The sequence below is a fragment of the Triturus cristatus genome, chromosome 1_2, assembly GCF_964204655.1.
Source record: "Triturus cristatus chromosome 1_2, aTriCri1.1, whole genome shotgun sequence".
Lineage (NCBI taxonomy): Eukaryota > Metazoa > Chordata > Amphibia > Caudata > Salamandridae > Triturus > Triturus cristatus.
In genome coordinates, this window is record NC_140580.1 from 76,765,452 (window position 1) to 76,790,642 (window position 25,191).

The 25,191-nt window shown below is 43.5% G+C and overlaps 1 protein-coding gene across 1 annotated transcript in view; it reads right to left on the reverse strand.

Moving 5' to 3' along the window:
- CUZD1 (CUB and zona pellucida like domains 1) overlaps positions 1 to 25,191 on the reverse strand; it is a 147,997-nt gene that overhangs the window by 15,917 nt on the left and 106,889 nt on the right. The window contains exons 7-8 of the mRNA XM_085601868.1: positions 18,762 to 19,150; positions 9,115 to 9,383 (exon numbers count right to left, since the gene is read on the reverse strand). Coding sequence (XP_085457994.1) covers positions 9,115 to 9,383; positions 18,762 to 19,150 — 658 coding nt within the window. The remainder of the gene's footprint in view (positions 1 to 9,114; positions 9,384 to 18,761; positions 19,151 to 25,191) is intronic.

A 25,191-nucleotide genomic window follows, 5' to 3' on the forward strand; every position in this document is an offset into this window, starting at 1 on the left:
CATAAAATGCACATGCATTCACAAGCAGAAGAATGCTTGTTTGCCAAGCATTGATGAGAGAGTAATAATGTGTAATGGATTGGTTCGGAATACGGGGATTTGAGATCACAAGTCAACTTTTATTTACCGTCTGTACTAAACCTTTGTAATATCATGTATAAAAAAGCCTGGCTCTCAGAGCAGGAGATTGAGAAAGCCTGAGTAGGACTGAGGTGCAGTCCGTGATCTATGCTGAAGGTCTTTATCCCTATCGCGACAGTTGGTAAATACTGTCTTTGCATTGCCAAGAGGAGTCCATGTGGTTATTCCATTTTAGAGGGTCCAAAGTCACCCCACAACATTCTCATTAGGACTATTTACTTTTTTGGTCTGGAGGACATTCTATCACCAAAAGATAATGAGTATTACAGACAGAAAGTAGGCATTGGATCACATGCTTGCAGCTTTTGATTTTCATGTGTTGTTCATGTTTTAACTTTGCTTGGATGGGCTGTCCATCAGGCCCATTTTAAGTATAGGTAATTCAAGTATTCCTTTTCCTTTTGTTAGTTTGTAGTGAGACATGAGAGCCAATATATAATCAGTTACTTTGTTGACATGTCAACACTCTAATTGTTAATTGTTGATTTATGGCTTTTTGTTAAAGAAGCGCCTGCTTTAGTCTGTCATAAACACACATTGCTATTTAGTAGTTGCTCGTCGGATTTAGTTTGTTGTACTTCGCTGTCATAATAACATGCTGTTGGATACGTCTTTTTTTATTTTTGTTCACAAAGAATAGTGTGCCCTCGCAGCCGTAAATGCTCAACGAAAATAAGGTCCTTTAGTTAAAATTATTCACTTTGCAATATTTTGCTCTGCATGCCACTTAAGTGGTTTTGAGTGACTGCAGAGGAGAATGGTGCTCATTTCCCTGACCACACTTCTAGGGTGGGCACATGAGATATGCAGAGGTGAAGAAAGGTTCTTCTATGGTAGATTTAGGTGGAGAGGAGCTCTGTAGGATGGTTCACCACCACAACTGAGCTATCTGCCCCTAAACCTTCAGCAAGTCTTTTCTATTTATAAACCTCTAAAACATATCTTGTCAAATGAAGAATAGCTCTTTTGTACTGCACCAAGATGAGTTATTCCTTTTCGAGCGCTACAATAGTATAGTAAAATGACCCTTTATGCATGGTCTTCCTGATTTAAAAAAAAAAAAAAAAAGTTTATAGATTTTATTGCTGGTTTTTGGACTCTGCTGTCCAGTGCTTGTGGTCTGACCCTAAAACATGTCGAAATCTGTGTATACCTAATTGGCATATTTAACATACCTGTAAATCGCTAGTATATGGTACAAAGTGTATCCATATCCAGGGTCTGAGAGTTAAATATCACCAGTGGACTACAGGACACATCGTGTCACCACTAGAGTTACAGTGCAAAACATGACTGCAGGCCTTCTACTGTAGCCTGTCTGTGCAGTTTTAAATCTGCAAAATCGACCTGTGAAAATAACCTCTTTTGACAGACCTAAAACCTCCTGTTGAATATGAATGTCACCCTTAAGTTTGACCAATAAGCCAGGGTATATTGTATTTAAGAGCAGGGCTTGTAAATGTTTAATATAAAACGTACTTACTGTGACAAGGACCCAAAAGCTATTTTCAGTGAAACTGGTGTAGCTGTTCCTTACAAAAGCATTGGGATATAATAATTAAATTAAGTACTGTTCTCTCTACCTAGAAACCAGCTAAAAAGGTCACTCTTGGACTTTTAAAACTAGTGTAGTACACGCCCAATTCATTGGTAAAGTCAGGCTTGTATAAATATTTTACAAAAGGTACTTTTAAATAGTCACATTTTGCTTCTGTAAAGCATTTAGAAACCCATTTATATGAGGTTCCAGCTATCAACCTGGAGCTGATTAACTCCTTGATGAGGCTTGCTCCCATTTCTGAGACAAAGGCCTTGGGTGGGAGGAGGTTACATGGTGACCATCTGGGCAGCACCCAAGACCTTAATTAACTCCGCGGCCTACACTGTCAACTGACACAGGCAGATCTAAATGATACCTGGTCTTGCTCCTGCCTTTGCCCCGCAAGCCAGCCAGGTACTAATTCCAATGAGAGAGAGCCTGTCCCCAGAAACTGTTTTGAGTGACCACAGGGGAGGGTGGTCAGAGGGCACAGGAGCTATGTAGAGGGGAAGAACTTTTTTGTCATGTTGGATTTCGATAGAGAGGGGGACCCGTGGTATTGTGTGCAGTAGAGCACACAGGAACTGCTGCAAATATATGTAGAGTTACCTCTGTAAACCTCTAACCCTTCCAGCACGAGAGATGGCTGATAAAAGGAAGAAAAAAGTCAAACATATGGAGTCCACAAGGTGCATACGGACAAGGTCAAATAGACAGCCTCAGGACATATGTCCAGAAGCCCCAACCTTACTCCATCAAGGTCTTGCTACCTCAAATGGTACTAATTTGTCATCACCAACTCAGCCTGTAGATATTCCTCAGCTATTGTCTGTGGCACTCACATCCTTGATAGAAGAGTCGATTTCCAGACTTTTTTTTACCTATCCTAGCTAGACTAGACAAACTGGAGTCCACGGTGGCAACTATGCACTCTATGGTTAAGGAGACAATCTTAGGGGGAGGGGCACATCTGAACTCGCAGGCTGGGGGCACTGTTCAAAGGGGGACTGTTAACCAACACGTGGGGTCATCTGTTATAAGTAATACTCAACCTCCCCATCCTGCGAATAATGTCGTCCTCAGTAATCAAACCAGAGCAGTAGCACTGATGGACCAAGGGCCCGATAACACCAGTCAAGGTGCAAACCTATGTTTGCCTCTAAATAAAACTAAGCCTGGTCTACCACCTATAGTTACCATGGGTAATGAGGCACGCACAAACTACATGAATACATTAACACCCCCACTACAGCCCCATAATAGTGGCCCATTCATCCAAAATGATAAAGTTACCCTACACCTCCCACCGAAGTGCTGTCCTCATCTCGCCATTCTTACTAATGTTCCCACCTTGCAGGAAAATCAGATTGAATTTCAGTCCCAATTAAAAAATAAAACCTGCCACTGGCTCCGACAGAACACACACTTTTTTTAATTCAGACCACCATGATATTCTACTTGTTAGACGAGTTAGCTGGATTGGTCCGTTATGCAAGTCATTCCCTGGAGACTGTATTGTCATAAATTGTAGATCCCCTATCATTGCTAGTCGGTTGCTGGGAGGGGGGTTTTACCTAAGTAACCAGACGCTGGGCAAAGTGATCACTATTTTACCACTTGGGTATTTTTACAGGCACCTTGAATATAGGGAAAGGGACACTTTGGCTAGTGAAATGGTTAGTGTAAGGACATCTTTACATCAGGATGCCCCACCTTTGGAAACTAGAAACAGGTACCATCTCCTGAGTACTCTGGATTCTCAAGACTGACTATCCAGAGCATCTTCATCTTCTGCAGAAGTCATACCTGCTGTGGAGTTTGACGCTATATCCCTACCATGCACTAGCAGTGATCCCGTCTCTAGTGATCGGGTAACAAATAAGTTATCCCCAATACCAACTGATGCCTGGGGCGGGGGGGGGGGGGTCACTAACACCACAGGGCATATACAGTTATCTTTAGTTGACCCCCATGACTTAAAAATCCTATCTTGGAATATAGCCGGTATAAAGTCCAAGATAACCGATCCTCATTGGTGCGAGCTATTGGATGGTTTTCATTTTTGCATTCTGCAAGAAACATGGGCAGTTGAACGTACCCATAGGGTAGGTTTTACCACTTATAGTATTGAAGCCAAACAGCCGGCAGCTGGTCGTCCAGCAGGTGGCCTCTCAATTTGGGTAAAAAACTCGTTGGTATGTAAAATCAAGGTTATAGATCTCGACTCAGATGAAATACTTGGGCTAGAACTAACATTGGGCAAGGAGAGTGTGAAGGTTAGACTTTTTAATATCTATAACCGGTTTACCAGCCCACATAGCCCATTGAGGACAATAACAACCCTGACAAATTATCTAGAGTCAGCCCCGGGGAGTCACCGACTGATAATCGCTGAAGACTTTAATACTACTTTTGAGCCGGTTGACTACATACAGGATCTTATCGCAGGCGACGATTTGGCCAGGGGGATTCCAACACTTCATATACCACTAATTAAGAAATACACTAGAGTGGGACAACAAGTTTTGTCACTCACCATCGCATTTGGGGTAAGAGCCTGCAATGGTCGGACATACTCTGATAAATTAGCTTATCACACTTTTAAAAGAGGGGCGTCAAAGTCTTGGATCGACTATATTTTAGTCGATCTCGACCTTTGGTCTAGTGTCAAAGATATGGTCATCTTATTCCGGGAAGACAGCGATCACAACGCTCTGTCTCTTACGATGAACGGTCTAGCTTCATCGCATGGCCATCCCAGGGTTGAGAGCACTCCGGTCATTACTACTAATAACAGAAGAGTCAAGTGGCCCCTTATCTTAGCTGATCCAACTGCACTCCCTAAAATATACACAGAAGTGGAGCGGACTCTAATAGTCTTAAGTGCCCCTACAATAGGGCCAGAAGTTGTAATGACCTCCTTCTTGAAGTTGATCTCAAATATATGACCCCTCTTCTATAAACAATGTTCTTTATCAAGGCGGAGCACAGCGCCTTGGTATAATGAAGCCTGAAAAATAGCCAGGGATGACTTATTTGAAGCAGTGAAATGGAAGTCTTCTGCAGATGTCAAAAGCTGCAGAAAGTCATACAAATCTGCTCAAAACAAGGCAAAAAGGGACTGGGAGTCTGAAAAGTGGAGCATGCTCCTTGATGCTGCAAAACATAAGAATAGCCAACTTTTCTGGCACCTTCTCTCGAAGGGGTCACCCAACCTAGAGACGGACACAGATTTCCACATCCAGCCCCAAGTGTGGGAGGAATATTCTGGGGATCTTTATGCAGGCCAGGGGCTCCTACATGATCCAGGCACATATATGAATTCTCAGGGCTTTGAATTACTAGATGGAGATAATATAACTATAGATGAAACCATCCTGGCCATAAACTTGCTGCAGAGTGGGAAAGCCTCGGGCTTAGACAAGCCCCAATCCGAACCTATTATCTGGGGCACATTGCTCCATAAAGTCTTTAACACTATCTTGCTTGGGGGAGCCATTCCGGAAACCTGGTGGGCGCTGAAATTATTCTCATTCACAAAAAGGACGACAAAGTGTCGCCTGCCAATTATAGGCCCATCAGCCTAATAGATGTTTCCCCAAAAATATTTTGTAAAATCATTTTGACCAGAATCTAAAATTGGATTGAGGAAAATAATGTTTTTTCTGACTTACAGGCAGGCTTTAAGGCTTCCACAAGCACCACTGATCAAGTTTTTAGATTCCTCCTGTTAATATGGAAGGAAGTAACTATCAGAAGAGGTCATCTATATGTGGTATTTGTGGACCTAAAGACTGCCTTTGACTCTATTGATCGGTCCCAATTATGGTTAGCTCTGAGCGAACTAGGAATACCACCCTATATACTTAGAACCTTGATCCGGCTTCATTGTGACACCTTTGCCAAGGTTAGGTGGAATTCCGATGGCAGCCTGACCAATAACATACTGGTCCGGAAAGGCGTGCGACAAGGTTGCGTTCTTGCTCCTACATTATTTACCCTCTTCATTAATGGTCTTATTGGTGAACTCTATAATTGTGATGGTGACCCTCCGAAATTGGCAGGCAGGGCTGTTCCATGTCTGGTTTTTGCGGATGACACACTCCTTATTGCTAGAACTCCCTGAGGAATCCAAAACCTTCTAAATAAATTTGCCAAAGTCTGCGAAGAAAAGGGTTTAGAAATAAACTGCTCCAAAACCAAATACATGTCTTTTAATCCCTATAAATCGAGCAAGGGAAAACTCGTGCTGGACACACAAGTTTTGGAGCAAGTTAAGTCCTTTGACTACTTGGGAGTTCGCATTAGCAACAGGCTGGATTGGACTCCTCAGTTGGAAAAGAGTGCCTTGACCCTCCAGCATGTAGACTGTGTCATAGTACGCAGGGCCAGGACCTCCCCTTACCGGCCCATCTCACCTACCCTAGAACTCCACAGGGCTAAAGCATTAGGAGCAGCCCTATACGGGGCAGAGCTATTGGGGCTGGAAAACCTGACGGATCTAACCCTTGCAGAAAATAAATTTATCAGAGCCATAATGAACCTGCCAGTCAACACACCACTGTTGCCGCTCGGGTTAGATCTTGGCTTAAAACCTATGGAACATTTTGCAATTCTCAGGGCACTCCTGTTGTGGATAAGGGCCTGGACAAGTAACACCCGGGTCCCGCTGAAGGAGGCCATGGTTGAGTTGATTGCCCTGCACAAGCAAACAGGTCGAATTAAGTGGCTCAACAAGATCAAGGCGTGGTTCATTAAATTAGGGCTGGGACAACTCTGGGAGTAACCTGGGACCATTATTAAATCTATGGCCCCCCTTCTTCTGGGGAATGATGGCTTTGGAAAACATAGAATGCACTGCACATGGCACTTTAACCGTGAGGTTTTTTAATGTTAAAGATAGTTTTGGCTTCAAAACTTTCCTGGACGATATTGAACCACCACAGGCACGTGCACTGTATACCCAACTTAGATATGGAACAATTCCCTTAAATGCAAGGAGATGTTGCTGGGGTAATGTGCTGGCCAATCCAATGTGCCCTTCTTGCCACAGTGCCCCCGAGACACTTGAGCACTTTCTTTTTTGTTGTCCCTCCTATGCTGATTTTAGAAGAACCTGGATAGCTCGTGTCTGTCGTATGCTTTCCATTAGGTGCCCTTTGGAAGCCACACGCATCTTTAAATCAGATACCACAAGATGGCTGGTGTTTGCTATTTCGAGATTCCTGCTATTTGCCTGGTGGAGGAGATCAAAATGTGTTGAGCAGTCTCTGAACATCGTTTTTTGTTTGATCCTGCTCATTATGTTTTTAAGGGGCCTATAACATTGCATTTTAATGGATATTTTAAAGCACATTCTTTTAACATAATCTTAATTGTTTTTATCATGATGTATTGTTTTTTACAATGTAAATAATCATACTTTTGATCGAATAAAGTGTATATATATATATATATGTGTGTATATATATATATATATATACATACACCTCTGTTTACTTAGGGAGGGGCCAGGAGCCTCCTCCCCTGGCTGGGGCCAAGCATAAATGTGGACACTCTTCGAAACACTGTTGGACCTGTGAAAGACAGAAGGACTGCACCTGCTGTTGAGAACTGTGAAGAGAATTCCAAGGGCTGAAACTACTCCCATGTGTACCTAGGACCAAGAAGTGGTCTTCAAGTGTTAGCTGGATGACCTCCTTTTGAGCTAAAGGGACACAAACGCTGTAAGAAACCCACCTTCCTTGAAGAGACCAGCTGACCACTTTCCACTGAACCACCCTGGATCATGCCGGAGACTTCTGTGTGGTGAGTCCTGACTCCCAAGTACTCTTTCAGAGGTCCTGGAACCCTTGGCTAGTGTCTGTGTTCTCCTCCTGCCTAACCCTAAATACTTGCTGGTTAAAAGCTTTTTGCAAACTTTTTGCCTAGAGAACCATCAGGGCCAACCTGTTGCTGAGCCACTGAGGGTGCATCACCTGTGGGCCTGACTTTGCTGTAGCTCCCTCTATTCTTTTCTCTTAGCACTGTAATCCATTGATGCCCTCTTGGATTCCTGTCTACAGTTTCATTGATGCTGCCGTCATCGGTGATGCAATCGAAACCAGACACCTCTGGGGACTGAAAACTTGAACTTTTCCCACTGGAACCTTTCATGCCTAAACCAACAGCTGCACAAGGCTCCATCTAGATGAACGAATCAGTCGACGCCAAGCCCTCTTCTCTCTGTCCTTTGTCTGAAGGCTGTCGACGTCAGGAGGTAACTTTAATACCTCAACCTTGGTCCTTATATCCGGCCTGCGCTCCATTGCAGTTGGCCTTAAACCATGCTCTTATTCTGGATAAACTCAACCATATGACCGCAGTCGGTGCTTTTTATCAATATTTTTATTTACAAGAAATTAAAAATCATAACTCCGGTTCCCTTTATTGGATGTTTGTTGTTTTTGTGTAATTCCTATCAATAAATAATCCTCTATATAAATCGGAGCTGGATTTGTGTTTCCAACTTTGTAACTGTTTTAGTACTTTCAAAAGCTTTACAAATGTTCTTCAGTTAAGTCTTTCTGTTGTGTGCCACAGCTACCAGGGGTTAAGCTCAGGTTTAAATTACTGAAATCTTTATTTGACCTAGCAAGAATAGTGGTATTATTATTTGTAGCAGACTACTATCCACCCCACCAGTAGTTACCGCCATTAGAATTCGATAGGCAGGCTATGCATAGTCCTCTCCCAACATAAGCTTCGTCCTGTCTACTATCCATCTCACTTTTTGCCTTTCTCATTAAATTAGCTCTGTTGAGGATCCTTTTGACAATGTGCAGAGATCAGGAGTACTAAACGTTTTTTTTGTAAACCACACAGCCATCTTCATCTAATGTTGCAATAGCTCTGGGTAATGTTACTTGCGAATCACAAAATGAGCTACCTACAATTCCATTGCTTTAGATCCACTAACTGATTTATAAAATATTCATGCTACCCCATGAACATATTAGCTTTATCCATACCACCCATTGGTCACCTAGCTGTCCATCACGTTCAGCTCAGTTCATGCATTTTCCTGCTTCCCCAATGGCTGGATTCCTGTCTTCAGAAGTATAGAAATACTACCCTTCACCTGATCATACAGTGGTATCATCATTAAAAACCACATTTGATATTCTTACCTTATCATACCACACACCCCTCTGTTGCTCACTTGCTTGTACTGTTAGGTCAAATAATGCTGCACTGTGATCAAAGACCACACAGCCCCCTTTCTGGGCTACAAGTAGCGATTTCAGCATAGATAATCGGTTATCTGATCAGTCTGTGACACAAATTTGTGCCACACAGCACTCTCACTACCCATTGCCCCATTCATTCAAAGCACTTTTCACAGGTGTGAGTGTCTTGTGGCACTATCACCTCAGCTAGTGTGACCTCCTCACCTGATTGGTCCAAGGCACCGTGATTTGCTTTGAGGCGAATTGGCCCCACCACAGCATTGATTGTCTGATGGTAGGAACTCAGATCTCTCTTGTGTCGAGGCAAGCACCCTTGAGTGCAACGCGAGTTAGTATCATTTTTGTCACACACCACCACTTTGCACTGCAGGTAGGTAGATGGCTGCTGTTTCAGGAACTTGAAGGCACTGAACTGGAATCTTCCATATCTTTCATGGAGCGGGTTGATATGACAGGTTTCATCCTTCTCACACCTGCAAGACAATAAGATTGAAGCTGGATGTTGGACTCTGCAGCAGCACAAGTTGTTTCTATCATTGTAGAGTCAGAATAACACATTCTCAATATACCCTTTTGTAGTTCTGTGAGGATGACCATTATTTGTACATTTGAATTATCAACATTCCTGTCCTTGGAAGAACATCAGACATTTCTAGAGTAACCATTTCTCACCAAGATAGTAGGGGCATTTGAATGATGAATTATGAGATCTGTTAGACTCAATTACCTAAGCCTACTTAGAAGTAAGTATCACACACGTTGTATCACCAGTGTGCCGCAGTTGCATAGTCACTCTGTAGAGACATCACTGAGTACAAGAGATTTTGCTAGTCACATGTCTGACTCAAAGTAAAGACCTTTGGTGTTTGTCGGGTGATAGTCTGTCAGTCAGGGTGGTAGAGGACATTGTTTGCTGCCCTGATGGACTACAACTCGCCAGATTTAGAGATCACCACCGGCCCAGTGGTGGTCTCTGTACCTTCAGAGGAACTGTAGTCATAATGCTTCCTCTGAAGCTACAAAAAGTTTGGTGGACAGCTACCATTGGCTTTGACAGCTGTTCACCAAAGTTTTTTGTTTTTCAAAAACAAACCCCCAAAGTTGAAGTTCATTTTAAAAAAACAACTGACTGCCACACTTCCAGGGATTTTATTCTTTGGGTGTTGGGAGTCATTGTTTTTTTTCCCAGTCCATGATGGCTGCCAGGTTTTCCTGACAGTGACGGACTAAAAGGAAAGCCACCAAACCACTGGTTCTAAATAGAGTGTGTGGTCTTTACTCTTATGGCCTCTACTCCATCGAGCAGTTGGAGTACGTTTTCTCACAGGAGAGCCAGCAAAGGCACCACAGTTGGAACTCTAATAGTCTGCCTACTTCAGAATTGAGAGTGTGGACTGAGGTTTTAGCAGAAAAGGTACTCCTTCACAGTTGTGATCGACTACTCTGCCAGTGAAACTCTAACACTGGCCTCAAGTCTCTCACTTGAAAGCCAGAAGTAGACTAAGACAGCCTTTTTGGTTTACCACACCTACTGGTTGAAAAGTGACAGATCATGCTGAAATTAAAAGCATCCTATTTCCCACAGAAAATTAGATCATACAATGCAGCCTAACTGTTTTAAAAAAATACAAATAAACAATAGTGAACAATTATAGTTTTGTGGTAGATTGAACATCTTGGAGCCTCTTTTGCTTAATGTACGAAATTATTTATTAGTGTGGGCCTTATGTGTTTACATCATGCTTGACTTAGTTTTTTATACATGAATTAAACATGGGACACATATTCTAAGCCCTGTGGTTGCTTACAGGGAGGTTAGCTCATTTGAAGGAATGTCTCTATTATCATGTTGGAAGACAAAGGCAGAATCCCTGTTTTAAATTATAAAAAATGACCAGTGATCAGCAGTAAATTTCTCATAGTACTACATTTTGGCCGTTCCTGCTAACTTCACTGCCAGCTGACATAAAGAATGGTTTTGTACACCGTGATCTTTATTTCTCAAATGGTTGTGGTGTTAATTATGCACTTTATGTTGGATGGTGGATTATTAGTAGGGGTAAGTATGTACCTACAACTAGCAAAAAAACGCCACCATCGCAATGTAAGGACCGGAAAAGGTCTCAATAAATTATTCCCTTGCTCAACACTTGGTGGCTGGCAGCAAGCAGGCAGGCTTAACTTGGGAGGGAGGTCTGTGAAGCATTTAAAACACCAATACATTAAATATGTAAGACACAAAACAATAAAAATCAATAACCGTTTAAAAAAAAGGAAATATTTTTATGATTAAAACGACACCAAAACAACAAAAATCCAATAAAGGGAACCGTAAATATAAATATTTAAAGATTAAATATTTTCTAGTGCTTAAAAACATATAGTGCAACTTGGGACATCTGGTTGTGCGTGATGGAATAAAGTCAAAGTTTGAGGCACATCACAATGGATCCCTGGTCAGATACACTAAGCGAGAGACCTTGGACAAAATTTTACCTTCGCACATTGAAACCTTTCTGGGTGATTTTCTCTCAACGTCGAGTGGGCCTCTCCAGCAGGCTGGATTCGAGCGGCTTCATCGGCTTGGTTCAGCGGAAGCCAATGGTCAACTCCTAGAAGTCTTGAGCTCTGGAGCTTTCAGTTAGATGAACCTGAAATCCTGGTCGGGTTGCGGTGCGAGGTCGGTGGCTTGACTCTCGACTTCCGGCCAGTGACCTCATGGAGCTCTTTCCTAAAGTTGCTCCAAACTTCTGCCAACTTCTGGAACTTCTTCCTGAAGTTCCTCTTGATGGTTCAAAGTGTCCACAACACAAATCCAAGGTTCCAGAGTCTCTGAGCTGCTACTGAGAAGTTGGGACTACAGTTACCACAATGCATCTTTGTGGCTAAGCCTGTTAAGGCTGGCCAATCAAGAAAGGCTGCTAAAAGGCTGGAATTTGGCTCACAGAAAAGAAAGTTCTATAACTTATTTTCTGTATTAGTTATGATAAATTCAACAGTGGCAAGTTTTTAGATATATCATTACCAATCTTTTAAATCCTGGAAATATTATTTTAGCTCACTTCTATCAATAGTTACACTGCATTACAGTATCTCCATGTTAGCCTACGGAGCTGAAACTCTACAATGGGGAAAAACTAAATTGGTAGTTTTTCCCTCAGCAGGGTATATAAAACATCTTTTAAAATGTAACTGCTTATTTTTACATGCCACCCTACCCTGGGGGCACCTAGGGTAGACCTTATGGGTGAAATATATGTAAAAATAAGGTAGTTTAATACTTTGGAAGTAGCTTTAAATCCAAAGTCGAATTTGCATGTACGTTCCTTTAAAAGCAGCTTACAAACAAAGCGGGGCTAACATTTAAACTGACAGCAGGCAACACAGCAGTGCACACGTAAGTGCCTTAAAGCTGCTGAGCCTCTAAACCTACATTGCTTTCCATATGCTAGGGACTTGCAGGTAGGTTGTCCGTACCAATCGTAATTACACCTAGTTACTATATACCTTTTTAATCAGAGCACTGGCCCTGGGCCTGGCAAGCAGATCCCAGGGCGCAGACAGACTCAGTTACCACCAGTATCAGTCAATAAATGGCGGTGATCAGGGGAAAAGGATAACTTTCTCTCACTCTAACTCCAGTTTTAACGTTCTGTCTGTGGGAAAGTGTTCTATTGTTAAATCCAATTTGCCTAAAATATAACCTAGGTTTTTTAGGTCGAGCCCTGAGCCAGCATGCGAGTGCTGCTCTGGGGTTGATCTGTAGTAGTAGAGTACGGGGGAGAAGCCGTGCCCACTCCCGCGCCCAACTTTTTCATTGGCTTATGTCTTTGTTGTTCATGAATGCTGCCTTCCCATTGATTTATAAGCTTGTTAGTCCCTCCTTATGACAGCCATGTCATCATTTGTATCCTTCCAAGGCTACTGGCCCCTTTACTTCGAGTGTTGCACGGCATGTGTTATTTAGAATGTGAGCACTATTTTCTTCCCGTGTCTCCCCCCTCCCGCAGTCCATGCCTTCTCGCCCCCCCGCCCGCACTTCTGTTTGCAATGCAATAGGTGTCGCGTAAATGGGAGTCCTATTGCATTGCAAATGCTTGTTTATGTTTATGTCAATGACTACAGGCCAGCATCCTCAGTTCTCTATAGTCAATGCTTGTTTCGTCCTTCTTCTATGTCTTCACTCGTCCAGCCGAGCGCGCGCAGACCTAGCTCCCTCTTACCCATTGACAGTGCTCTTGGCCCGAGGGCTGCGGCGTGCGCTGGCTTGGCTGCGGGAGGAGTCTGCACAACTCGCAGAGGCATTAATTGGGGGAGTCCTGCGCTCAGACTTGGAACTTCCACAAGACGTAACTCTGGAGACTCGTATCATGAGCTCCCTTCTGGATCCCAAGTTTAAAGAGGCTCTGCGGAAAAAGGATCGGACCCAGGAGGTAAGTATAATACCCTTACGATCATTGTATGATCTCTGCGGTGTGCATCTCGGACTCCTGCAAGCCCTTGAGTAGTTGAGCGATGTAGACTAATTCATATTGTGGCAGTGTTCTGCTTATCCATTCTACATTAAGATGTACAAATGGACCTTCGTTCATCTCACGTTTCACTATCTGCAGCCATCCCAGTGTTGTGCGCATGCTGAGCTGAGGCATCTTTCTGTTATTAATTGCCCTGATCAGCTCAGTTCTCCCCTACTACTACCCAAACCTCAATGGGCACTGCCTTAGCGGTATCCCCCAAGTCAGTGACACTTGGTAGATATGTTATCTTCCTGTTGCCCTCCATTGTATAATATTCGATTTTTGTTGCAATGTCTCCCGCACTGTTTTCGGTGTGATGCTTCCTCCACCTGGGATGTATTAATCCCTCGGTGCTAATGTACGTCCATTGCAGTCCTCCGCCAGATAGTGTTTATCTGCTGATCAAGGCAGTGGCACATTGTATTGCCAATTCCCACCCTCCCATTGAATCCTACCTTGTAAAAGTTGCTTTATCTCTCTCCTTTGCAGCCTCTCTTTGTAAAGGCTGTACTTTTTATTCTTTTTAGTACAGTGCACCAAGCACATTTTTATAGGTTTTAAATATAGCTAGATTCCTGGGACTTGGCTACTGTCGGGCTCTCTCTGAGATCGTATAATCATGTGCCTTAAATATCGATCTGTATATCGATGCAGCGCTTCTGCCTTTCTTTTACTACTGCTCTGTTCAAATAATTGGTGCCATTGCATAGCTTCTTGCTCCCAGGCGTTGGCATCGCCACATGGCACAGGATGTTCAGCTGGACCCTGGAGTTCTTTGACTGGAATGAAATCACGTTAGCTCCCTCTGCCTGAAAAGAAAACAATGTATATAAAGTAGCCCGGTTCTGTTGTAAAGCGCTCTAAAACCCTTGTTCCAGGTTGGCGCTATGAAAAAAAAGAAACTTTAAAAAAATCAGTAGAAAAGGGCATGGACTGCTGACGTGTGACCTGCCGCCGCAGACAGAGAGCCTGTTCCAGTCCATTACAGCTCCATGTCTAACCCTGGGCGGACAACTACGCTACGCTCGCGAAGTCTGCATAGTTTGTGCTACTTCGCGCTACGCGAATTGCACGTAGCACAGTGCAAAATCACATAGCGTAGTTGGCATTTTTTGCTCGCTCCTCAACGTCAAGTTGGCGACCGCGAGCGTGCAAAATGACATGCCGGCGATACTTTTTACATGTTCGCGATCAGCAACATCAAGTTGCCGATCGCGAGCGTGGAAAATAAACCTCCCTGCGACATCCTCAACGCGGGGAGGTCAGGTTTCTCATTGCGAGTGGTCGCGTATGCTCGCGATGAGAAACTACCAGTCCGTGTTGAGAAAGCTGCCGCTCAAGTAAAAATCTACTTGTTTACTACAAAATTCAATTCTCTGGATAGACTATCGTATGACCGAGATTTTACATTCCGCTTGAGTGAGTCCTCAGTGAGGAATGCCGCTGTGTCGCACTTCCTGCTAGATTAGGCTTTGATAGTAAGCTGCATGCACTTTGGGAGTTCAGTGAACATTGGACCTCCTGAAACCCACATCTCCGCATGTACACGTTATCAACACGTATTGGAATGTTTTGGGGGTTCAGATACAGACTTCTTGCAAACTAGTATTTCTGTATGGTTTTATCACTTTTAGAAAGTGCATGCAAGTAAATTGCTAGTTCCTGGCAGGAATGACATGCTAGTACAGAAACTAAGAGTTACAAAGGACAAGCATTTGAAATGCAATAGGTCTCGCATTTATACGAGTTTAAGCTATTGGCATTGTAAATGACAATGCCTTTTATTTATGCTTTAAAAACGAAAACAAAAATAAAAGGCATTGTTATTTGCAATGTCAATAGCTCAAACTAGCGTAAATGCGAGACCTATTGCATTGCAAATGCTTTGTGTTAAATTGCAGTTTATGAAGCCTATCATTTTCTAGCTGAATCCAAATACATTTTCCAAGTAATTGGAAGAGTGAACCAATATCGAAGAATATTAGTCTGTGTGTAAACCCATATTTCTTCTGCCAAAACATTGTCAGCTTATGAAACAGATCCTTGCAACTTGCTATGTTTTCTTTGGACATTCTTCTATGTGAGATAATCTTTAATTTGCATAAACCTTCATAGAAATCACAGCTGAGTAATTGTCTTTTTTAAGTACATGTTTAATAACCATCCTCAAATGCTTTACTGAAGTACATTTACACAAGATATTTCCTGCCTCTTAGAGACACACAACATATATTTTTGTGTGCTTCACTCGTACTCCTTTTTAGGTCGAGCCTATAGCGGCAGCGCGCATGCGCTGTTTGCTTTGCGAGGCATGCAGTATTCAGTATGGTGTGGAAGCTTTGTGGAAGCTCCGCCCACTCTCCGACCACTCTCCGCCCATCTTTTTTATTGGTTTAGGTCCTAAATGCTGCCTTCTGATTGGTTTTAGGCCTGATAGTCCCTACTCATGACGGCCATGTCGTCATTAGTGTCCTTCCATGGCTACTGGCCTCTTTATGTCAAGCACTATTTTCTTGTCGTGAAACCCACCCCCTCCCGCAGTCTGTGACTTCTCAGCACCCCCAACCCCCACCTCACTCCCATCCGTACCTTCTCGCACACCCGCACTCCCGTTACCAATGCAATAGGTCTCGCATAAATGTGAGTCCTATTGCATTGCAAATGCTTGTTATAGATATGTGCTCATATTGTTCCTTTGGGATTGATCTGTTTCCATTGCTTAAGCCAGAAGATATGATGATATAATTTCGGGGATGTGCTACTGCAAATGTATACTCTGGCTAGTCTGACAAAGAAGATCACGCTACAAGTCAGGATTTTATTTTCTATTGCCCTGCAACTTTCAGATGCCCTAAATGAGTGGATCTGAACCTATCATTTGTACACCTTCCTCCCAGGAACATTTCACAATTTTCTGGCTCGCACCCTTGAGATATTCTTGCTTCTCAAATCAGTTATTCAATTCATTCAATCATTAGTTATTTTCCATCTTTCATAACCCGTGGTATCAACTTTGTTCATAGCCTTGAGGGAGATTAATTCCTCAAGGAAATTCTTCAAACTCAGGTTTTCTAGCACTCTCAAACCATCACTGACATCATTTTCCTATGGAGTTTCTTATCCTATGCTGCTAATAGTTCCACATGTAAGTACCATGGAGACAGCAATCTGTGGTACTTAGATGTGGAACTATTCCATTTCCACACTCCTTCTCCTTCAACCCCTCAAGACAATTCTAGAATGTCGTCCATTGGGTGCCCTCATTCTTCACATCCTATCCTGTTTTCCCCATTCCTGCCTTCTCCTCTTAGGAGGGACTATCACTAAGCCCCATTGTGAGAAGTTACTCCCTGTAGCTTCTGTTCATCAGTAGCACAACCTATCCAGAGGCAATAATTCAGAGCAGAACACTAAGGGGCAGATGTATGACCATAGTAAATTGCGACTCGCAATTTGCACTCGATTGCGACATGCAAATTGTAACTCGCAATTTACTATGTACTACAGTGTCAGAGACACTGATGGCGATTCCCAATGGGGTCGCAAAATAAGCGGCTCATTACTATTAATGAGGCACTCCCATTTTGTGACCCCATTGGTAATGGCACTTCCAGGGATGGTGTCCTGCTGGGATCAGCAGACCACCATTAAAAAGAAACCGTTGTACATCTGGCACTAAGTGTGTGGATATTGTCTGAAATATGTTGTTTAGTAGTATTTAAGGGTGGATCTTTTCTAGTTAGCACTGGCCTTCTGCTATCCTATGACCTTGAAATCAAGCTTTCACCTTCATTCTCCATAAAAAATCAGGACATCTGCTTCTCTGTAAAACTCCATCTAATCCCTTAAGTCTAATTGGTGGTTAGCTCCTGAATGTTTTATATCCGTACTCTAGAAATGACCATCATATTAAACAGACTTAACTAAGAGAAGATCATCTATACAGGACATTCCCTCTTTTCTCATGCAAGTTTAAAGGGCCTAGAATGCAGAAGCTTGCATCCTGCTGTGTCTAAAGAGAACTGACCATATTACAACAGCTGTGTCTGCCCTGCCTTGGTGGCTGCTGGCCAAGTGGATCCAGTTACAGTCTCTTTGCATAGTGTACTGGGCTTTGTTTCTAGTCAAGGTCCTTTGATTTCCTCCCCGATAGCACCACTACAAACCTTTGGTGTCCTGCGCAGTGCCTTCTCTTTCTCATGCTCTAGGAGATCATGTGTTGGTGAATGCTGTCGCTGTTCATACATCAAAATTATGAAATCTGTTTCACTGGTTGCAGAATGCTCCTGACCATTGTTCCTCCCACATGTCTCTTCCAACCCTATTTCCATCGGCTCTAATCGGTTTATTGTACACTCCACCATCTTGTCGTAGCCTCAGAGACCACGTTGATGGGATGCATTGCTCTTATGTCATGAAGAAATACATTACATTACCAGATTGACTGAACAATACAGCATGCATCTAACATTTGGTATGCTACCAGTAATAACTGTGGCCCTGCTGTTTCCTCCCTACCTATATCAACTCTAATACTCTAGTCATTGTTCACAATTTGGGCCCCCCTCTTTGATTGCCCTTCTGTAAGAGCTCTAAGACCCACCTTTTTCCATCGAAACACTTCTTACCAGACCAGTAAGATCCACTTTGGTTTCTAGTAGAATCCCATTAAGGGGAAGAGCAGACCAAGTGGGATGCATCAGTCCACCAGCAGGGTTCTATTTTGCCTGTTCGAATGTCCGACTTCTGGCACAGTTTTCAAGCATTGGGTTATAATGTTATGAACATTTAAATATTCATCATCCCATACAATTACAGCCTCTGCATTGGTAAAATTCAAATCAGGTCACTTTAGTAGAAGTAAAAACAACTGCTGACGTGTTACACTCTCATTTGGAATACCTGTTGTCAAACCTGCCTGCAATCAGTGCATTATTTAGAACTGCCAGTCAGTTAATCGTGTATTCGTCTCAAATGCCCTATCCATGGACCATCTTCTGGAATTCAACAGTCACTTTTAACAATCCTTAACTGCGACAACCCTCATATCGTGTTTTGTACCCCAAGCACCCCTATCCTTTGATCTTGGCATGAGGATTACTACTCCGCCTAGACATGTTTATGAAATCTACAAAATCTGAGAGCCAGTAGAGGAAACAGTATGTTACTCCTACTTCCTTTAAGGGATAGCCCTTACCAGCACATTCACTTAAAGCCCTTTCAGCTTCCCATCTACCTTGGGCCTCCCAGCTGACTTATGCCAACTACAACAATAATACTTTGCATATGTGAAAGGCACTTGTTAGCCCATTCATCGGTTCTCAAGCTTCTTACCCATATTGGATTAAATCATAGTTTGGAGGGCCAAAGTTTGACTTTGGAGATGCAATGCATGATTCGATGAACACCTCAAGATTGGGGTCAGATGAATGGAGCGCAATTTCTGTGTAGAGTGTCTGGTTCAGTTCCACGTCGTATGGCGATTCACTCACAAGTTCGTCAAATGCAGCAGACTTGAAGAAATTTATGCTGATGTCATAGTGGTTATTGCTGCTCTCCATCTGAATGATGTCATCCTCTGTCGTGTACATGATTTCCACAATGGTCTTACTACTCATTTCACACCTGGCAATGATTTGCAACGTCTTCTGTCGTGTTACTACTACCCCACCGGGGGAAGCAGTGATGACATTTGTGTAAATTACTGTGTGGTCTTCTACAACCTAAAAAAAAATACAAAAAAATAACATTCTCAGTTTTGTGATTGGGGACTATTTGACAATTATATAGAACATTGAACAAAAGAAAACTGGTGTCAGTATGTGAAACCTTGTACATCAGTTGTAATGATTTAGATGTGAGAATGACTACCACAACCGAACATGTTTGATAACCTCAAAGTGTACCATCCACATACTGACATCATATCCCGATCATTATGGCAGGTCAGCAGTGGGAACAATGAAATTACATTTTCAATATTTGTGTCATCATTTGAAGTGGAGAAGTTTTAATGCCAGTCTTAAAGGATAACTACTGACGATATACCAGAGTTCCATGTGGAACATTACTTGTAAATATATCTTTTATGGATGTCCTCAAACACTAGCATAAATCCAGCCCTTCTGGGCCCAACACTGGACAGCTGTGCGTTACAGGTTGTAGCCTGTGGAGAGGAAGAGAAACGAGATCCCAGTGAGTGAATGTATACCAAGTCTCTGCACTATTGGAGCACAATTCTATCAAGAATACTGACATTGCTTTATAAAGTTGCACTTTTTTTTCCCTTTTTTTTTTTACTACGATAGGGAAAAAATAGGAACATTTTGACAGCATGCGTTTTGACGGGATGAAGGAATGAATATATAAGTTCTGACGGGGAACTGGACTGCAGAGACCACAAGGCCATTCTGCAGAAGGAGGTGGGGCAGAAGGAGGAGTGTCGTTGCTTGCTTTACAGCACGTGCTCTATCCCCGTGGCCCATCTATGCCCATCATCGCTCGGAGGAGATCCTTCCCTCTAAGAAGGTACTGACTTCTTACTGTTGGCCTGTCAAGAGGAAGCAACAGGTTGTAGCAAGGCTGAGGCCTTTCAGAATCCAATAAAACCTTGGGGGTTAGCGAGGCGATTGAGGAATATTTTGCGATTAACACCGGCTCGGTAGACTCCTGGGCCATGCTATGGGAGGGGTTTAAGGCCTACATTCGGGGTGTTTGTATAGCCAAGCATGCAGGGGTCCTTAAGGCGTTGCATACAACACTTACTCAGTTAGAGGCTAAACTAGAGTCGCTAGATGCAGAGGCACGGCATGCTCCGCCGGGCTCTGTGCTGGCCAGGAGGCTGTCCCTCCTCTCCGAGTACAGGCAGACCGCGGACAGAGTGATCCTACATCTGGGTAAATACCAAACTGCCCGTAGATATGGAGAGGGCGACCGACCGGGTCGTACCTTAGCTCAGGCACTGAGACCGTCGTACAGTAAGGCGTGCATTATTGAAATCCATGGCCAGGACGGATCGCTTCACACTACTCCCTCTGAGATTAGGGATGAATTCCTGGCCTACTTCTTGGCATTATACACGACTAGACAAAGTAGGGACACCTCTTAACGAGAGGACTACTTATCTGAAATTGCGCTAGTGTTTTTAGAGAAAGGCATGCAGGAATTTATGGTAGAGCCCATAACGGTGACCGAGGTGCGAGGGGCGATTAAAGTGCTTCGGGGCTCCTCTGCTCCGGGCCTTGATGGTCTGACGGGCGAGTTCTACAAGGCCTTTTCGGACTTGTTAGCCCCAAAACGTATTGAGGTGTATGCCGAGGCCTTGGAGCAGGAAACCCTTCTGCCCACTCTGAGCGAAGCGGTCATTATTCTTCTTCCAAAGCCGAATAAAGACCCGGCGCTATGTGGGTCATACAGGCCCCTTTCGCTATTGAATATCGACTACAAGATTCTCGCCAAAATTGTTGCCAATAGACTCTCACAATTGATGGAGTTTATTATTGCTCCGGCTCAATCAGGCTTTGTCCCCCACCGCTCGACCTCACTGAATTTGCGGACTTTATTCGCAGTATTGCATATAATAAACCCCGCTACACCTGCGGCGGCAATACTGCTTGACACAGAAAAAGCTTTCGATACTCTAGAATGGCCCTTCTTCTTATCCATAATGCGGCGGATGGGCATGCCGGCCGGCTTTATTGCCACCATGAGGCTCTTATATAGTAGACCCACGGCGAGACGCCGCATTAATGGCACGTTGTCAAGCCCGTTTGCTCTTACCCGAGGCACCCGCCAGTGTTGTCCGCTTTTGTTCATTCTCGCTATGGACCCCCTAATTCGGCATTTTCAAGTGCGGCATCTTCACAGAGGGCTACAATTCAGGACAGGGCTCCTATTGGTGTCATTATATGCCGATGATACTATACTTAGCCACATCTGAACCTTGCGCCGCTTATACGTGAAATACTTCGCTTTGGACAGCACTCTGGGCTGGGTATCAATTGGCAAAAGTCCATAATTTTTCCGTTAACCAGCTGCACCTCCCCTTGGCAATGTGAGTTTCCGCTGGAATGGGTGCACAGACTCTAAGATATTTGGGCATACACATAAACCTGAGCAAAGATCAGATTATACGACTTAATTATGGCTGCGCAATTGCGAAGCTTGAGTCTCAGGTGGACAAATGGATACGGCTTCCGTTATCCATGGCAGCTAGAATCGCTATTATAAAAATGATAGTGCTCCCTAAATTTTTATATTTTTTTAATAATATCCCCATACCCCTCACTCAAAGTTTTTTCACCATGTTACAAGCCCATTTGGTTAGATTGGTCCGGGGAGGTAAGCAGCCCCGGGTCCGGTGGAAGATACTCACACTCCTGTACGATAGAGGCGGTCTTGGATTACCAGATTTTTATCTATATTACCTGATTGCACAAAGTGCCCATGCATACGCCTGGTATCACCCTGATGCGCAAATTCCATTTCTTCGCCCGGAAGCTGACTTTGTGCTCCCTGACCGATTGGCAGCGGTGCTGCCCAGAGGCGAACCCAGAAGTCCAGTTGATATACAAATGGTGTCGACCACTAGCTGGGCTTGGAGCAGGCTACTACGCTACATGAGTCAGCCCACTTTATATTCCTCTTCTCTCCCGTTACCAAATGCAAGATGGCTCCCGGTCACGGGCGAGAAACTCGTGCAATGCACATTGACGAAGTTTGGAATCACCAAGATTGGTGATTTATACCCTGGCGGGCACATATTTTCGATCACGGAAGAGGCACGCTTCAGTGACGCCACATTCATGGACAAATTCATTCTCAACCGGCTTTATTTAAATGCAAGATCTGAGATAAGGGGATTCCCATTGGAGCCGGCCCCCTTCGAGCCACTGACTCTCCTCATTGAAAAGGAAACAGGGGCACATCTTATTTCCAAACTATACAAACTGTGTATAGCACAGGTTCCCTGCATAGACGACAAACTGCGTATGGATTGGGAGGCTGACCTGGGTCGTCCCATTGCGGATGAACAATGGTCTATCTGCTGCAGGGTCACTAAAAAGGTATCACTAAATAGTCGCCATAAGCTTTTACTTTATAAGTTTTTTCGCAGAAGCTACATGACACCGGCTAAACTCCATACTATTGACCCGAAGAGGCCCCACACATGCTGGAAATGCGGCGCCCCTCAAGCTGATTTTGCCCATATGACTTGGTCCTGTCCACGCCTCCAACCATATTGGGTACAGATACACAAAATTCTGGGGGAGATGCTTGGGCTCACACTGGTTCCTACCCCGGAGGTGGCGTTACTGGGGTATACGGTCAACTTTCCCAAGGCAGTGCGGAGATTGGCATCCCTAGGGTTTCTGTTAGCAAAGCGAGAAATTGCTAGGCGCTGGGGAAGTGGGGCCTTTTGCAACATAAACAGCGAGATTTATTCCAGTCTACTTCCCAGTATAGCGCGCCCGAAAGATATCTGGGGTCCCTACAGAACATATATCGTGACTCTGCCCACTTCCTCTCCCTCTCACTCCAGCTCGGGGATTGTGCCCACAGGGGTTGGTTAGATCCGGCGGTGGAAACTCTGTTTTGCCGGGCGGTCATTGTGTTGATGGACGTGCACCGTGCCCCACCGGGACAGGTATAGATTATGGGCAATGTCGCGGTCAAACATCGCAGGAGTTGGTTGGTAGAGATTTGTGGCCGGGAAAAACATGTACAGGGACTGGGATACATAAGCGAAGTTGGTTAGGTTTTGACAGATCTGAATGCTGTCGTAAAGAGAGGGGGCCTGCCTCTAAGAGCTAGGAGTGAATATTGTTAATGGAGACGGATGTGTTGTCATTGAAATGAACATTGCACACCAAAGACTGATGTAACTACTGAAGAGATCTTATTGTTGATTTGATTATAAAAGATAAATAAAGTTTAAAAAAAAAAGGATAAAACCTTGGGTGAGGAATACAATGGGAGTACCTTAAATTTCAACTAGGTTCTATTGCTTGAGAAGTTAAAAATCTTGATGGATACCTGGGTCGTCCCGTTAGTGGAGAAAATAGCAAGAATGAGTGTGAGATTTCGAATGTAACCACCTGTAATCCCCAATTGCTAAAGTTTACTAGGGTGGGATAGAAGGGGCATGCTAACTCAGGTCTCTTATCATCTGAACCAACAGAGCCTGTTATGGCCGGTACACATGGGCCTGTCTACACTCAATTGGCTGACCCACTTGGGGATTCAAACACCTCTATTATTAATAATGTCAGGCCTCTGCTTACTGAGGATAGTAAACCACGGCATGGGTCGGAAAAAGAAAGTGGGTTCAGTGACAATAACCCAAACAAACTAGTACTTATCCTACCTGTCACCTTCTATTCAGCTACTCCTAAATGTGTAACGGACCTCACATCTAAGGACAGCAGCCTTAAGCTAAAATGGCAATTGGCAAATATCACTACTTTGTTAAGGGGAAACCACTGCATTAAGGGGCAGTCTCAGCCCGATTCTTGACCAAATGTTAACTATTGGTCACCATCCAGCCGGTATGATGGAGGAGTTTGAATGTTAAATTAATTTATTGAGATCCTTTTAACTGGTTCTGTTTAAAAATCCCAATCTGTTCAACCTGGCTAGTTGGATCAGGACTTCTGGACTGCCAATCGCCACTTGCGACTTGCTCTCAGTCATAGATCTAAAGGAAAAGCTGCCTTAGCCACCGCATGGCATATTTATGAAAGCCCCATCAAAAAAAGAAAGCAGGTACTGATGAAGAAAACATGATTAGAACCTGTAAGGATAATGATTCTAAGGCCTTCTGGGACATTGTGAATAGAAAAATGTTAATTGTTATTAACAGCAACGACAAAGAGAGCAGAAGGTAATTTGCCAAAAAATATTGCTTTACTGTTAGGAAACTTCAATTAAAAAAAGTCAACAATGCAAGCCTTTTCTAGAAAATACTATTTGCTGAGAAAAAAGCAGAAACAGTTTTCTGCTAAATATGGTTGCCTTGTAATGCAATATCAGCACGCATGGTGAGGAACGATGACAGGAGAAATTGCCTTCTAGATAAAGAAAGAATATCCACAAAAAAAGACATTCTCCAGAGATGTGAATTCTGATTTCTACAAGGTATATTAATTTTGCAGGATGCTGACCGTATGTATGATGATTTCTTTTGTGATAATACAGGTGAAGGTAGGACAGGGAAATAAATAATTAGGGATCCCCTAAGAGGAGAGATGTTTGAGCCTGGGAGACTCCTACATCCCAGATCTAGGAATTGATAGCACATGGATTATGTAGCCAAGTACTTGCATGCAAAGCTGAGAAACCCTTTGGAGCCAGAGAGTGTAACTTCTTGAAGTCAAAATTCTCAAGACCAGTGGCTGCTCATAAAACATTTGCCTCACTAAAGAACCGGACCTCAAGATAGCAAAGTTCCCGATGAAATTGGGTAAGGACTCCAAAATGTACTGACAATCTTAAAAGATTTGCCCAGATAAATTGTTAGTTACTGTTGACCCCGTGGCACATATCTTTGATATGCCTGAATAGGCCCCAGCTGAAGGCACTGGTGCAGCTTGTGACTGCTGAAGACTGATTAGAGAGGACAGTATGTTTGGTTGGAAATATGAATTAAGCTATTGCACAGAGAGGAGAAACAATATTCTCATGAGAATGGAGCCTACGTTGTTTGATATGGATATAGCGAAGGAGGGCCCTAAAGCGCAAGGTCTTATATTTGAGGACAACTTCC